We start from the raw sequence: 13,180 nt of genomic DNA, 5'->3' as shown, positions 1-13,180 counted from the left end.
CTCTAGCAAAATGTCTTTTAATGACTGCATATACCCCAAATATACAATTCACTGTCTTTCCTTTAAAACATTTTGTAAAAATAAAGGTTGACATATCTCCTCCCTTTACCTTGTCCTGCCTCATTGGGTTTGAGTATTAAAAGGGCTGTCAATGATCTACTTCATTCTTTGTCGGTAGACAATCAGAACTCTTCACATTTCATTAACAAGCTATAAAGACAATTATGAGACCATTAGCAGAGCCTTTGTAAAAAAAGAAACTTACTACGGCTCATATAAATGCCAAGTCAAACTTAGGACAGCTTTTCTGCTGTTCATTTCTGGTCCCTCACACTGATGAAGCTACCAACGAGAGGTCAAAGCCAACAGTAATGCAGTACTGCGATAAGTGGTATTACTATTAGGACAAAGACAGGGCTAGGGGCGTAGCCAGTGGTAGAGTTCTTGCCCAGCATACAGAGGCTTGTTCTGTAGCACTAATTGCCAAACAACTGACCTTAGAAAGAGCAGCAGAGAAGAAGGCAAACATACATCTGAACAAGCATCGTCTCTTTTTACAAATGCAATCTTAAGAGTTCACTTTCTATACAACAGAAATGATGTGAGTGCCCATAAACGTGTTTTCTTGAGAGAAAACTTCATTTGATGAGGACTTGTCCTTGTGGTGAAGCTGTGGTGTCATCGCAGACCTGCTGTGTAACAGCATGCACAGTGTAACAAGCTTGGCCCATCCATACACATTTGCCTCCTGTTTTATTCAGTATCTGAGATCTAATCTTGCTATGTAACCCAAGACTAACTGGAACTCAAGATCTTCCCACTTCATCTTAAGTAATTGATTATAGAGTCTTGCTTGTTTTATTTAATTTCTCAGACAGACTTGCTTACATATAAACCCTTCCTTGAGCTGGAAGGAAGATTTACCAAAAACATGGAAGGAAAGTACAGGAGAAAGCTTAGGGCTATATAAGTTTGAGAGCAATAGCCCTAAAATAATGAATTATGGCAATTTCCTTAATTATTGTTGCCATTGTCCAAGAACCTAATTTCCCCCTAATGATGGCCCTCCATGGGGAAGAAGGACCCTACCTCCTGCAGGGTGCCATCTCCTCCAGCAACAATGATCACATCGGTCGTTTCCATCAACTCCAAGAGCTTCTTGGCTTGTCCCTCATAATCTGTCTGGAATATCAAAGACGGCTTTGGTAAATTTGTCATTGTAAGATCACATGTGACACATGTTACAGGATGAAAAATGTTCTTTAAAGTCTTATATTGCTCCCTTAGTTTTGCATGGTTGAAAGACATGAAAATGCTATGAAAGCAATTAGGTATGGAATTTTTTATATAATTTTATACTTCCTAAGACAGAAATGCCTTCAGAAAATATCATTCTAAAAAGGCTGCTTATTCTAAAAATAAAATCAAGCCCAATAATTTGCCTCAGTTGTATAGTTAGCCAGTCAGAGGATTCGTTTCCAGTCCAGTGTGGCTTCCATTACACTGTTTACACTCTGTTTTTCATCTGAAGGCAGGAAGTCAAGTGCATATGCAAATAGGGAAGTAGATATAATGAGAAGGAGAACAGATTTCAGAGCCCCAGAGACCTACAGTAAACCTCAGCTCTGCTACTTTTTAACGGAGTAGCTTAAACTCACTTGATTTTAATTTCCTTATCAATGAATTTTCATGTATCAAGAGAGGGACAATTATCTTTCCTGTACTATTGTTACACAGCAGAATTTAAAACAGCTAGAAAAGTGTTTGCAACTGATGATTATTATTGTTTTGCTATGATGGCACAGAAAAAAAAATGCAGGTGTGTTTGAAGAGCACTCCAAGCTTCCTATTTTATTGAACGTTTGAACTACATTTCAGCCACCATTGGCTGAAGACAAATGCAAACCTTAAAGGGCATAAAGCCAGTGCAACAGAACACTACCTCCACTTTGAAATACAGTAGACACATTATTAGGCAAAAACTAAATACTTATATATCAGATGGGCTAAAACACCTTTAGTACAATTTGAAATACCAGCTCTTTGTGCCCTGTTCCCAGCATAGAACTCTAAAAATCCACAGAAGTTATTTTGTTACTCACAGGAAAACCCTCACAGAGTATGTACTGGTAACTCTGGAAGGACCCTGGATAAGAACTGGTGGCCAGAGAGGCCAACAGATCCCTTACAGAATAGAATCTTGAGTTCCATACCCTAACCTCCAGGGAAAGGAGAGGAGCCTAAGGGTGAGTTCATACATCAGGGCTCAACGATTTCATCTATAATATATACAGGAATTCCTGTATATATTATACACACTTAGGCAAAGAGAAATTATGTGTAAAAAGAGTAAAAATGTTAACAAGGGGGAAGTAAATAAATATATTTATACATATATTAACTTTTTTGAAAATTTAAAATTACTTCCAAATAAAATTTAACAGAAAAGACAGGAAATCAACCTTTCAGAGACCAATAGTCTCAATTGAATGTAAGGAGAAACATTAATATTTCTACTAATAATTAAATCTTCCTTTAATATAATACCTATTATCTGAATATATGTACACAATTCTGAGTTTCTTAAATTGGGAAAATTACAAAATACAAAACCAAAGACCATAGGGCTTTGGTATTAAAGAATTGTCACGGCAGCAGCTCTCTGCTCCCAGACCCTGTGGGAAAGAGACCTCACCGCCTGGTCAGGTGGGCACTCATAAGGCTGCAGAGCGGAAGAGACCACTAACACTGCCCACCCCTGCCCACATCCCTGGTCCAAGAGGAAACTGTATAAGGCCTCTGGGCTCCCGTGGGGGAGGGCCCAGGAGCGGCAGGACACCTGCCTGAGACACCACCGGAACCTGAAGGAAACAGACCGGATAAACAGTTCTCTGCCCCCAAATCCCGTGGGAGGGAGAGCTAAACCCTCAGAGAGGCAGACACGCCTGGGAAACCAGAAGAGACTGCACTCTGCATACACATCTCGGACGCCAGAGGAAAACACCAAAGGCCATCTGGAACCCTGGTGCACTGAAGCTCCCGGAAGGGGCGGCGCAGGTATTCCTGGTTGCTGCCGGCACAGAGAGCCCGTGGGCAGCACCCCGCAAGCGAACTTGAGCCTCGGGACCACAGGTAAGACCAACTTGTCTGCGGCAAGAAAGCTGCCTGGTGAAATCGGGACACAGAGGCAGAATTCCTCTAGGACCGGGCACGTTCTGTGTTTACCGGAAGTCCCACACCCGCGGACCCCGGCCCGCAGCAGCTCTCTGCCCCCAGACCCGGTGAGAGAGAGACCCAACCGCCTGGTCAGGTGGGCACTCCTAAGGCTGCAGAGCGGAAGAGACCACCAACACTGCCCACCCCTGCCCACATCCCTGGCCCAAGAGGAAACTGTATAAGGCCTCTGGGCTCCCGTGGGGGAGGGCCCAGGAGCGGCAGGACACCTGCCTGAGACACCACCGGAACCTGAAGGAAACAGACCGGATAAACAGTTCTCTGCCCCCAAATCCCGTGGGAGGGAGAGCTAAACCCTCAGAGAGGGAGACACGCCTGGGAAACCAGAAGAGACTGCACTCTGCATACACATCTCGGACGCCAGAGGAAAACACCAAAGGCCATCTGGAACCCTGGTGCACTGAAGCTCCTGGAAGGGGCGGCGCAGGTATTCCTGGTTGCTGCCGCCAGAGAGAGCCCGTAGGCAGCACCCCGCGAGCGAACTTGAGCCTCGGGACCACAGGTAAGACCAACCTTTCTGCTGCAAGAAAGCTGCCTGGTGAACTCAAGACACAGGCCCACAGGAACAGCTGAAGACCTGTAGAGAGGAAATCTACACGCCCGAAAGCAGAACACTCTGTCCCCATAACTGACTGAAAGAGAGGAAAACAGGTCTACAGCACTCCTGACACACAGGCTTATAGGACAGTCTAGCCACTGTCAGAAATAGCAGAACAAAGTAACACTAGAGATAATCTGATGGTGAGAGGCAAGCACAGGAACCCAAGCAACAGAAACCAAGACTACATGGCATCATCGGAGCCCAATTCTCCCACCAAAACAAACATGGAATATCCAAACACACCAGAAAAGCAAGATCTAGTTTCAAAATCATATTTGATCATGATGCTGGAGGACTTCAAGAAAGACATGAAGAACTCCCTTAGGGAAACACAGGAAAACATTAATAAACAAGTAGAAGCCTACAGAGAGGAATCGCAAAAATCCCTGAAAGAATTCCAGGAAAACACAATCAAACAGTTGAAGGAATTAAAAATGGAAATAGAAGCAATCAAGAAAGAACACATGGAAACAACCCTGGATATAGAAAACCAAAAGAAGAGACAAGGAGCTGTAGATACAAGCCTCACCAACAGAATACAAGAGATGGAAGAGAGAATCTCAGGAGCAGAAGATTCCATAGAAATCATTGACTCAACTGTCAAAGATAATGTAAAGCGGAAAAAGCTACTGGTTCAAAACATACAGGAAATCCAGGACTCAGTGAGAAGATCAAACCTAAGGATAATAGGTATAGAAGAGAGTGAAGACTTCCAGCTCAAAGGACCAGTAAATATCTTCAACAAAATCATAGAAGAAAACTTCCCTAACCTAAAAAAAGAGATACCCATAGGCATACAAGAAGTCTACAGAACTCCAAATAGATTGGACCAGAAAAGAAACACCTCCCGTCACATAATAGTCAAAACACCAAACGCACAAAATAAAGAAAGAATATTAAAAGCAGTAAGGGAAAAACGTCAAGTAACATATAAAGGCAGACCTATCAGAATCACACCAGACTTCTCGCCAGAAACTATGAAGGCCAGAAGATCCTGGACTGATGTCATACGGACCCTAAGAGAACAAAAATGCCAGCCCAGGTTACTGTATCCTGCAAAACTCTCAATTAACATAGATGGAGAAACCAAGATATTCCATGACAAAACCAAATTTACACAATATCTTTCTACAAATCCAGCACTACAAAGGATAATAAATGGTAAAGCCCAACATAAGGAGGCAAGCTATACCCTAGAAGAAGCAAGAAACTAATCGTCTAGGCAACAAAACAAAGAGAATGAAAGCACACAATCATAACCTCACATCCAAATATGAATATAACGGGAAGCAATAATCACTATTCCTTAATATCTCTCAACATCAATGGCCTCAACTCCCCAATAAAAAGACATAGATTAACAAACTGGATACGCAACGAGGACCCTGCATTCTGCTGCCTACAGGAAACACACCTCAGAGACAAAGACAGACATTACCTCAGAGTGAAAGGCTGGAAAACAATTTTCCAAGCAAATGGTCAGAAGAAGCAAGCTGGAGTAGCCATTCTAATATCAAATAAAATCAATTTTCAACTAAAAGTCATCAAAAAAGATAAGGAAGGACACTTCATATTCATCAAAGGAAAAATCCACCAAGATGAACTCTCAATCCTAAATATCTATGCCCCAAATACAAGGGCACCTACATATGTAAAAGAAACCTTACTAAAGCTCAAAACACACATTGCACCTCACACAATAATAGTGGGAGATTTCAACACCCCACTCTCATCAATGGACAGATCATGGAAACAGAAATTAAACAGAGATGTAGACAGACTAAGAGAAGTCATGAGCCAAATGGACTTAACGGATATTTATAGAACATTCTATCCTAAAGCAAAAGGATATACCTTCTTCTCAGCTCCTCATGGTACTTTCTCCAAAATTGACCATATAATTGGTCAAAAAACGGGCCTCAACAGGTACAGAAAGATAGAAATAATCCCATGCGTGCTATCAGACCACCACGGCCTAAAACTGGTCTTCAATAACAATCAAGGAAGAATGCCCACATATACTTGGAAATTGAACAATGCTCTACTCAATGATAACCTGGTCAAGGAAGAAATAAAGAAAGAAATTAAAAACTTTTTAGAATTTAATGAAAATGAAGGTACAACATACCCAAACTTATGGGACACAATGAAAGCTGTGCTAAGAGGAAAACTCATAGCGCTGAGTGCCTGCAGAAAGAAACAGGAAAGAGCATATGTCAGCAGCTTGACAGCACACCTAAAAGCTCTAGAACAAAAAGAAGCAAATACACCCAGGAGGAGTAGAAGGCAGGAAATAATCAAACTCAGAGCTGAAATCAACCAAGTAGAAACAAAAAGGACCATAGAAAGAATCAACAGAACCAAAAGTTGGTTCTTCGAGAAAATCAAGAAGATAGATAAACCCTTAGCCAGACTAACGAGAGGACACAGAGAGTGCGTCCAAATTAACAAAATCAGAAATGAAAAGGGAGACATAACAACAGATTCAGAGGAAATTCAAAAAATCATCAGATCTTACTATAAAAACCTATATTCAACAAAACTTGAAAATCTTCAGGAAATGGACAATTTCCTAGACAGATACCAGGTACCGAAGTTAAATCAGGAACAGATAAACCAGTTAAACAACCCCATAACTCCTAAGGAAATAGAAGCAGTCATTAAAGGTCTCCCAACCAAAAAGAGCCCAGGTCCAGACGGGTTTAGTGCAGAATTCTATCAAACCTTCATAGAAGACCTCATACCAATATTATCCAAACTATTCCACAAAATTGAAACAGATGGATCACTACCGAATACCTTCTACGAAGCCACAATTACTCTTATACCTAAACCACACAAAGACACAACAAAGAAAGAGAACTTCAGACCAATTTCCCTTATGAATATCGACGCAAAAATACTCAACAAAATTCTGGCAAACCGAATCCAAGAGCACATCAAAACAATCATCCACCATGACCAGGTAGGCTTCATCCCAGGCATGCAGGGATGGTTTAATATACGGAAAACCATCAACGTGATCCATTATATAAACAAACTGAAAGAACAAAACCACATGATCATTTCATTAGACGCTGAGAAAGCATTTGACAAAATTCAACACCCCTTCATGATAAAAGTCCTGGAAAGAATAGGAATTCATGGCCCATACCTGAACATAGTAAAAGCCATATACAGCAAACCAGTTGCTAACATTAAACTAAATGGAGAGAAACTTGAAGCAATCCCACTAAAATCAGGGACTAGACAAGGCTGCCCACTCTCTCCCTACTTATTCAATATAGTTCTTGAAGTTCTAGCCAGAGCAATCAGACAACAAAAGGAGGTCAAGGAGATACAGATCGGAAAAGAAGAAGTCAAAATATCACTATTTGCAGATGATATGATAGTATATTTAAGTGATCCCAAAAGTTCCACCAGAGAACTACTAAAGCTGATAAACAACTTCAGCAAAGTGGCTGGGTATAAAATTAACTCAAATAAATCAGTTGCCTTCCTCTATACAAAAGAGAAACAAGCCGAGAAAGAAATTCGGGAAACGACACCCTTCATAATAGACCCAAATAATATAAAGTACCTCGGTGTGACTTTAACCAAGCAAGTAAAAGATCTGTACAATAAGAACTTCAAGACTCTGAAGAAGGAAATTGAAGAAGACCTCAGAAGATGGAAAGATCTCCCACGCTCATGGATTGGCAGGATTAATATAGTAAAAATGGCCATTTTACCAAAAGCGATCTACAGATTCAATGCAATCCCCATCAAAATACCAATCCAATTCTTCAAAGAGTTAGACAGAACAATTTGCAAATTCATCTGGAATAACAAAAAACCCAGGATAGCTAAAGCTATCCTCAACAATAAAAGGACTTCAGGGGGAATCACTATCCCTGAACTCAAGCAGTATTACAGAGCAATAGTGATAAAAACTGCATGGTATTGGTACAGAGACAGACAGATAGACCAATGGAATAGAATTGAAGACCCAGAAATGAACCCACATACCTATGGTCACTTGATTTTTGACAAAGGAGCCAAAACCATCCAATGGAAAAAAGATAGCATTTTCAGCAAATGGTGCTGGTTCAACTGGAGGTCAACATGTAGAAGAATGCAGATCGATCCATGCTTATCACCCTGTACAAAGCTTAAGTCCAAGTGGATCAAGGACCTCCACATCAAACCAGACACACTCAAACTAATAGAAGAAAAACTAGGGAAGCATCTGGAACACATGGGCACTGGAAAAAATTTCCTGAACAAAACACCAATGGCTTACGCTCTAAGATCAAGAATCGACAAATGGGATCTCATAAAACTGCAAAGCTTCTGTAAGGCAAAGGACACTGTGGTTAGGACAAAACGACAACCAACAGATTGGGAAAAGATCTTTACCAATCCTACAACAGATAGAGGCCTTATATCCAAAATAAACAAAGAACTCAAGAAGTTAGACCGCAGGGAAACAAATAACCCTATTAAAAAATGGGGCTCAGAGCTAAACAAAGAATTCACAGCTGAGGAATGCCGAATGGCTGAGAAACACCTAAAGAAATGTTCAACATCTTTAGTCATAAGGGAAATGCAAATCAAAACAACCCTGAGATTTCACCTCACACCAGTGAGAATGGCTAAGATCAAAAACTCAGGGGACAGCAGATGCTGGCGAGGATGCGGAGAAAGAGGAACACTCCTCCATTGTTGGTGGGGTTGCAAACTGGTACAACCATTCTGGAAATCAGTCTGGAGGATCCTCAGAAAATTGGACATTGAACTGCCTGAGGATCCAGCTATACCTCTCTTGGGCATATACCCAAAAGATGCCCCAACATATAAAAAAGACACGTGCTCCACTATGTTCATTGCAGCCTTATTTATAATAGCCAGAAGCTGGAAAGAACCCAGATGCCCTTCAACAGAGGAATGGATACAGAAAATGTGGTACATCTACACAATGGAATATTACTCAGCTATCAAAAACAACGGCTTTATGAAATTCGTAGGCAAATGGTTGGAACTGGAAAACATCATCCTGAGTGAGCTAACCCAATCACAGAAAGACATACATGGTATGCACTCATTGATAAGTGGCTATTAGCCCAAATGCTTGAATTACCCTAGATGCCTAGAACAAATGAAACTCAAGACGGATGATCAAAACGTGAATGCTTCACTCCTTCTTTAAAAGGGGAACAAGAATACCCTTGGCAGGGAAGAGAGAGGCAAAGATTAAAACAGAGACTGAAGGAACACCCATTCAGAGCCTGCCCCACATGTGGCCCATACATATACAGCCACCCAATTAGACAAGATGGATGAAGCAAAGAAGTGCAGACCGACAGGAGCCGGATGTAGATCGCTCCTGAGAGACACAGCCAGAATACAGCAAATACAGAGGCGAATACCAGCAGCATACCACTGAACTGAGAATAGAACCCCCGTTGAAGGAATCAGAGAAAGAACTGGAAGAGCTTGAAGGGGCTCGAGACCCCATATGTACAACAATGCCAAGCAACCAGAGCTTCCAGGGACTAAGCCACTAACTAAAGACTATACATGGACTGACCCTGGACTCTGACCTCATAGGTAGCAATGAATATCCTAGTAAGAGCACCAGTGGAAGGGGAAGCCCTGGGTCCTGCTAAGACTGAACCCCCAGTGAACTAGACTGGTGGGGGGAGGGCGGCAATGGGGGGAGGGTTGGGAGGGGAACACCCATAAGGAAGGGGAGGGGGGAGGGGGATGTTTGCCTGGATACCGGGATAGGGAATAACACTCGAAATGTATATAAGAAATACTCAAGTTAATAAAAAAAATAAATAAATAAATAAATAAATAAAAAAGAATTGTCACATTTGTTAGGTATGGAGATGTCAATATATTTACACAGAAAAATATACTTCCTTATTAAAACACATATATTCAGGTATTTAGAAATAAAATGGGTTAATGTTTTATTTATTCTGAAAGCTCAGTTACCATGTGAGGGTGCTTAGTGGAGACCACACAGCCACACAACAGTCATATCAGCCTAACACAAAGGCCATATTCTTCAACCCTGACATTAAGGATTCCTGCCTGGACAAACACAAAGACAGTTCTAAACACAGGCTGCTGACCAATAAGATCCTATTCAGAAAAGCAATAGCTGAACCAAGGTCTTGCACAAAAATACACAACTATCAGAGAAATGGGTTTAAATATGTCAGCGGTTGAGCTGGACAGCCTCAACCACTAAAGACAAAAGTGCACGTCCTAAGTGTATCAACGTCTACAGCAAACATTTAGTGGATCTAATTATCTTTAAAACAAATTTCTTGTGTTCACTCCAGTTCTTGAGAGTTAATCATCTTAAGATATAATTTTAAAAAAAGACAAAATTATCTATAGAAATGGGCAAATTCACAATCATACTGGGAGATTTGTAATTCCCCTGATAGGATAGTTTAAAATAATTATTATTGATAAAAAGCAAAATTTGAAAAAAACAGTACAGAAATAGGAGATTTGCAGCACACAATGAACAGATTTGGTTTATAGGCCATAAACAGAATATAATATTCAGTAATTGATATCAAATATTTTCAGCATACATAGGACATAAAAAACAAACTATATTCAATCTAAATCCAAAGACAAATCCCAATAAACTCTGATCCTGAAACTATATATAGAATATTTCTTTGATCATGATGTAGTTAATTCAGAAATCATTAACAAAATGATTCCCATAAAACTTTTGATCTGAAAATTAAAACACATTAAGTAACTCACAGGTCAAGCAAATGTCGTGGTAGAAATGAGAAAATCATGAGCAATGGTAGTGAACGAATTGTGTCTGCAGTGATGGGCCACAGATGAAGTAACAGAGCTTAGGGCTGTAAATACATATAGTGTGTGTGTGTGGGAGGGGTTGTAAACCAATGAAAATCTCAGACCAGCAGAACACCAAATAAAATAAAATAAAGGAAATAATTAAGTTTTTTAAAGAAAACAAGAAATGAGACAACCTTGCCAGTGAAAAGATCAATAGGCAAACTGGGTCCTCAGCAGGAACTAAGTTGATGACTACTGTGGGGGTTGGGGGGGGTGGGGGAGATGTGAGGATAAGGATGCACAAGAGCAGGCCCAGCTGAGGTGATGGGACATTACAAAAGCTACACACAGTTAAGAGTGAACACGAGGACATTATAAACAACTCAATGCCAGCTGATGTGAAAACCAAAGAAGAGAAACAATTCCTTGAAGAATTTATCTTGCCAAAGAGAAACAGAACTAAATACTCCTGGTACTATTGAAGTCTACTATGCACTGTCTCTCTTCAGCCAGTCTCCAGGCCCAGAGTTTTATCCAAGAGTTTCATCAAATAATAAGGAACTAATGATTGCAGCTCTAAGGGACCACCGTACGGTCTCTCATGCCTAGACTGTGGCACACTGTAGATGCTCGTGTAAATGTTTCCTTCCCCTTTCTCCTAACCCTAGAGGCAAATAACCACAAGAGCAAGTCTGACATGTTAAAAAAGGGAGTCCAAAGTTGCATGGAAACTTTACTGCATGACCTCCTAATCTCTACAGCATACTCAAAGTGTAATTTAGAAATAGATTAACATCAGTCCGGCCAACATTCTAGAGTGGTAGAATGGGCGTAGGAGCTGCCAACACTAATTAAGGACTAGTGACAATTCATGGCTTCTAGAGAAGGAGAAGATAGTTTTCTTTAAGAGCTGGTCCTTGGCAGGTCTGCTACACTCTAGTAGATGGGAGCACAAAATTGAGTCAATGAATTTTTTTTAAAGGACATGAAGTTAGGAGGGGTTAGGGAATTAGGAGATGCAGATGGGGAGGTAGATCTGGGATGAGTTAGTGGGAGGAATAGGGAATGAAAATTACCAAAATATATTGTATGAAAGTCTCAAAGAATCCATAAAATATTATTAGAAACACCATTTTAGCAAGGAAGGGTATGTGGCTGTGACTGCAGGGAGGAAATGGAAAGGGAATAGTGCAATCACACCATAATTTCAAAAAACAAAGAAACAATTAAACAAACAAACACAGTTTTAAAACACTGGAGGGGGCCGGGCTGGGGAGATGGCTCGACAGTTAAGTGTACTTGCTGCTCTTCCGGTGGATCTTGTTTTGAGTCCTAGCACACACATGGTGGCTCACAATTAACTATGGCTCTACTTCCAGGGGGCCTGATAATTCTCTTCTGGCTTCTGTGAACACTAGGCATACATACAGTGCACACACACACACACACACACACACACACACACACACACACACACAAAACACTCATACACACAGTTTTCTTTAATTAATTAAAAGTAAATATAGCAGAAGGCTGGTTTTGACTAAATGCACATACACTCACACACATGCTGCTTAAAGTTCTTCAAAATGGAGAGCTGAGATGTCTAAAATTTACAATTCCTTCTAACTTATTGTGTCCCTTTCCTTCTTACCTAAAATCTCAAACATTCTAATGATTTTACTTTAAAAAATTCTTTATCACGAATAATTTTTTACCAGAAAGAAAATAATTACCTGCTAGTAGAACTACCAAGAAATTAAACCACTCAAAGTAGAAAGCCCTGTATTTGGGGAATGGACTCTGACAACTGAGAGATACAGTCCCGCCTGCTACAAAGTATCAGGACCTCCACACACCCACCCGAGCCTGTGCTGAAATGAAAAGCTGACCACAGCAGGGGAACACAAAACTGTTTCCAGTAATTTATAGAACAAGACACAACATTGATTTTCTTCTTATCTTCAGTGAAAGCTGGGTTCTGCTTAGAAGGCCAGAGCAGAGAATACATGAATACATTAGAAATGGTGATCTGTGTATATAAAGACTTTAGAGGAAGTCTTACCTTGACGACAGTCACATCCATGCCAGACAGGTGTAAAATTGGGGCAGCATTTTTTTCAAATAGAGTTCTGGCTTTGCTGTAGACAAAAGGGGAAAAAAAGCACAGTATATTTTAAGATACATTTTCAAGCTGAGAATAAAAAGTGTAATCATGTGCCCTAGAGAACACACACTTTATTTGTTCAATAGGAAGTTCAACAGTGAGTAACCATAGTAACCATAGTGTCCCTTGCCTCACACAATCAGCTTGTATACATTTGGGAAGCTACACTCTCTAGAGCAACAATGAGCAATAGATATAGCCCCATTCAAAACAACAAAGCTTGATCCACACAGAATTCCCAATGCCAGATACAGCAACAGCACAGATAAACCAGGACATCACACAGGACTTGTCTGACCAACTCACTCTCACCACACTTGTCTGCTACTGGAAGTTACTTATATTCTCCTGAAAGGAGT

At 40.7% G+C, this 13,180-nt stretch overlaps 1 protein-coding gene across 7 annotated transcripts in view; it reads right to left on the bottom strand.

Annotated features, from left to right (window-relative positions):
• The window catches only part of Agk (acylglycerol kinase), a 79,093-nt gene that overhangs the window by 32,781 nt on the left and 33,132 nt on the right, over positions 1 to 13,180 (bottom strand). For all 7 annotated transcript variants that reach the window (XM_039108239.2, XM_017592846.3, NM_001127497.1 and 4 more), the window contains 2 exons: positions 12,720 to 12,795; positions 1,090 to 1,182 (listed from right to left, as the gene is read on the bottom strand). In XM_039108239.2, coding sequence (XP_038964167.1) covers positions 1,090 to 1,182; positions 12,720 to 12,795 — 169 coding nt within the window. The remainder of the gene's footprint in view (positions 1 to 1,089; positions 1,183 to 12,719; positions 12,796 to 13,180) is intronic.

The sequence above is a fragment of the Rattus norvegicus genome, chromosome 4 (assembly GCF_036323735.1).
Source record: "Rattus norvegicus strain BN/NHsdMcwi chromosome 4, GRCr8, whole genome shotgun sequence".
Classification (NCBI taxonomy): Eukaryota; Metazoa; Chordata; class Mammalia; order Rodentia; family Muridae; genus Rattus; species Rattus norvegicus.
The sequence above is the reverse complement of the archived record's forward strand: the minus strand, read 5'-3'. Positions and strand labels throughout refer to the sequence as shown.